Below are 4,417 nucleotides of genomic sequence, written 5' to 3'. Positions count from 1 at the left end.
GAACCGATTTGAAATTTAGATCCACATTTAGTTTATAAATAATTACATCGGCAGAGATGTCAGACATATTAGAAGCCGATCAAGTAAAGATGTCAGCATTTGTTCATAGAAATTTGATTATTTTTTCTCTTAAATCAGGTTTGAGGTTTACATCGATCTGGACCGTTTCTTTTGGATCATCTTCAAAAGGAATGGCTATGCACCAACAACAGTTTATCATGAATTCAAGAGACATCCAATGATTAAGCTGAGCCCACTTTATAAATAAGAAGGCTAGCATTTTTCGAGTAAATAAAAAGACTAGCATGGCCGTGAAGTTTGGACTGATCAGGGAATACTACTACAAGGCGCCACCGAATTAGCCATGCAAAAAGTTTCTCATGCCACATGGGAGGCACTGAAATATTGGGTCCTCGGAAAAATCAGGACAGATGGAGAACCAGCAAACGTACGTAGTCGAAAGTTAAGGAGAGTCATAGGCATGGAGATATGTCAGGATGGAGGAGGTCAGGAGAAAATATAGGAGAGGCCAATGAAATCTTCACGAGAGAGTATGACAAGTTCTTGGACTTTTGGGGTTGGCCCTCGACCTCCTTGGGTCCCTCCCTAGCTTTTCCGCTAGAAATCCTTTTGATAATACCTTTGCCTGGTAATTAAGATATCAATTAGCTTGTTTCAAAATTCGTATTTGCATTTGTTAGAGAGAAATGAGGATAGTTGTGAAGCCATCCCGGAGTCAGCAACCATCTACCAGCTTCCTTAATTCGGGAGTGCCAGAGAAGAGACTCCTCAAAGGAACCCTGGGGCTTGGGTTTATCTTAATGGTTTTTTTGGTGGTTATACCTCTTGTAGTTATCATCCTTGGAGGGCACCAAAGCCCATTGCCGATTTGGCTTCGAGAAGTTGGAGTATGGGCAAGAGGAGGTAAACTTTTGTCCACATTGTTAAAGTCTTTTGCCAGGATATTTTCCACATCGTGTACTACTATTAGGCCCAAACCAAATGCATGATAGCATGGAAGATTAATCAATTATTTTCAGAAATGATTGATTTTATAAATTAATTAATTGTCGTTGTTATAGTTGTTACTGTTTTGGTTGTTATTGATGTTCTGTCATTTTGATTTCGCTCGAACAAACTTGCTCAAAATCCTGATAGAATACACATTCATTAGATCCACAAACTCACATTAATACATTTGTCATGGACCTATTTTGTATCAAGGACAAAGCTTGATATGAAGGCCTATGTGTAATTATTGGTTCAGATTTCACGATTATATAGAAAGAAGAGAGTTTTTCGATGAAGAGAGGATTTTCACCTCTAGATTGGTATGAAGGCTGAAGTTGGGTAGAAGAGGTCAGAAAAATCCTAGTACATGCACACTTGTCATATGGGATGACTTCAATCCAAATATCTCCTGGAGTCTTCTGGCGAACATGGCTGTTTCCTTCTTAAGTGCCAAGCTTTTTTTGCCACTCAGAAACCAAGGTTTCAAATTCCAGCCTTGCGAGAATCTGCGGATATAAATTCCATCTGACATTGTTATATGTCATTATATTGAAGAAGAAGCATGATCTATTGTGGTAACTTTTACAAAATAAAGTATATATTATTCTCAAAATGTTATAGAGTTCTACATTTGAAATGATAAATAATTGCGTAGATGAATATTGATAAATACCACGATAACACAAATGTTACAAAATATAAGAAAACAATAATTATTTTCTAAGTTTTTTTTTTTGGTGTGGAGGTGGAGGGTTTGTATGTAATTGGCTATATATAAGGCTGCCAATGGGTCAGGCTGACCCAAGATCCGATCTAACCCGATCCGTTTAGATCCGATCCGATCTGTTTTAAAGGACTCGCGAGGCTGGGTCGAGTTCTAAAATAGGATCTGTTCAAATTTTCAGATCAGATCTAGATTTACTGAATTCGGATCTGATCCGATCCGATTCGAATTCAGTATTATCCAATATGTAAACCATAGAGCAAACAGAGTAGAATTAGAATTCTAAATGCTCTTATAATATTGTTATTTACTATACAGTTTTGCTCAATTTGACTATAAAATTCTGCGAAATTATATTTATACTTAGCTTGTTGATCTCTGTCAATTGATAATATATATTGTGTTTAGCTTGTATATACTATCTATATGTTTGTTATGATTTGTTTATTTGGATTACGGAACAAACACTGTGCCAAAAATAAAAAAGATATTTCAGTTGTCAAGAAAAGATAGAGATATTACAGAAAATTAAATATAATTTTCATGTTGGTTTTTGTATTCATTTTTTTTCTAGAATAATTATAAATATATTTTAGTTAGTTCTTGATAGCAATGTATCAAAGTCATTATAACATTAATATTTGATAGCATCCGTTCATTTATGAAATTTTATACTAAAATTTTCTTAAATAATGATGGAGCTCTAGTAGTTAAAAATTATGGATTGTTTATAAATTAATAGTCAAGGCAAAATAATGTTTATTTTTTTTTATCATAACTTCTCAGATGTTGGTCTATCATATGAACCAGACCCGAGTCAGATCCAAATTTTTTAGATTGGGATCGGATTATACATGGATCCGATCTGATCTAAATGAACCAATGGGGTAAATTTTTTGACCGTGGATCTGATCCAATCTTCTATTGGCTTGAGTCTAGGTTCAATATTAAGATTCGATCAAGAAACTGGATTGGATCAAAGTCATCCATGATCCGATCTAACTCGACTCATTTGCACCCCTAGCTATATAACAAAGTTGGTCCTCTCACAAATGCCTGTGAACCCTGATGACGGCAGGACTCAATTCCATGTTATTGGGTATAACCGCCAAATAACTTTACGAACTTAGCACCCATAACATCCTAATATGGGAGATATATATGGAATGAACCAATAATTTACAATGTGTTGGTTTCATGTCTTAATAATTGGGAGAAATTCTCACCTCTACCAATCTTGCTTAATTTTAGAATACCATATTTTTTTTGCCACGGTAGTAATTGAGTTATTAGACCTAACACAAATCAGATTTTTATCAAGACAAACCCCAATCAGCTAACCCTAATGTCATGGATTGTCTTTATCCCCGGGTCAGTAAACTTTTGTGTTTGGTTGAATTTTTAGAGGTTAGTGGAATAAGAAGTGTATATAGGTTCCTTTTTCAGCAGGATGGAAAAGAAAACATATGATTTTCTCATGTTTTTGGCCCATTGAGCAAATAACGCTTAAAATTTTCAAAAGTAACCATGTTTTGGCGGTTAAGCTGGTAAATGTTACTTGACTGTACAAGCTATTGCAACTAGAGTTCCAGCTCCATGTCACCTCAGTTACTTGACATCTTAATCTACTAGCAACCAAACAGGCTTGCACTAGAGATTTTCCTTGTACCTGCAAAAAGCCTGTCTTTTTTCTTTTCTCTCTCCCAAGCTCATTATGTATGTGTGTATGTATCTGTTGTAGGCTTAGAAGATAACTTTGTTACATCCAAGGGACCGAAAGACAAACTTCTTGGTGGTCTATTACCTGCTGGATTCCATGAAGAATCCTGTTTGAGCCGATATCAATCTGCATCATACCGGAAAGCATCGTCTCACTTGCTATCCCACTATCTATTAAGAAGGCTAAGAAAGTATGAAGCCCTCCATAGGAGATGTGGGCCAAACACAGCATTGTACAACAAAACCTTAGAACAGTTGAAGAAGCGTTGCAACAACGAGACTGCCGAGTGCAACTACGTGTTATGGATACCGTTCAGTGGCCTAGGGAATAGGATGCTAACCCTTGCTTCAGCTTTTCTTTATACTCTTCTTACAAACAGGGTCTTACTCATCCACACAGATGCTAGCATGAACGACCTCTTCTGCGAGCCGTTTCCTCATACCTCATGGCTGGTTCCTTCTGATTTTCCTATGAAGGGGTTCCCGAAATTTAGCAGCAACAGTCCTCGGTGTTATGGCAAAATGCTGAGAAGAAAAGCTAGTGCTAACAATAGTGATGATGTTGTGAAGCAGCGACTGCCTGCTTATGCCTATCTTCATCTATTTCATGATTATGATGACTTTGATATGCATTTCTTCTGTGAAGATGATCAGAAATTTCTTCAGAATATCCCTTGGCTGGTTATTGGATCAGACAATTACTTTGCACCATCTCTCTTTTCAATTCCATCATATGAGGAAGAATTAAGCAGGCTCTTCCCGAAGAGAGATACTGTTTTCCATCATTTGGGACGTTACCTTTTCCACCCAACCAACACAGTGTGGGGTATGATAACCAGGTTTTATCAAGCTTATCTTGCAAAGGCTAAGGAAAGGGTAGGCATCCAAATAAGAATTTTTAACAGAGGTAGTCCATTCATGAATATATTAGATCAGATCCTTGCATGTTCTTTAAGGGAAAAT

The 4,417-nt window shown here is 36.7% G+C and overlaps 1 protein-coding gene across 1 annotated transcript; it reads left to right on the top strand.

The window, feature by feature from the left end:
• Window positions 1-583: 583 nt before the first annotated feature.
• LOC105060938 (galactoside 2-alpha-L-fucosyltransferase) lies at window positions 584-4,417 on the top strand (the record flags this gene model as incomplete). Its single annotated transcript, XM_010944828.3, has 2 exons — window positions 584-924; window positions 3,477-4,417. Coding segments are annotated over exons 1-2 (1,158 nt in total), but the record flags the coding sequence as incomplete, so codon positions are not given.

The sequence above is a fragment of the Elaeis guineensis genome, chromosome 13 (assembly GCF_000442705.2).
Source record: "Elaeis guineensis isolate ETL-2024a chromosome 13, EG11, whole genome shotgun sequence".
NCBI lineage: Eukaryota > Viridiplantae > Streptophyta > Magnoliopsida > Arecales > Arecaceae > Elaeis > Elaeis guineensis.
This window is presented reverse-complemented; position numbering and strand designations above follow the sequence as displayed.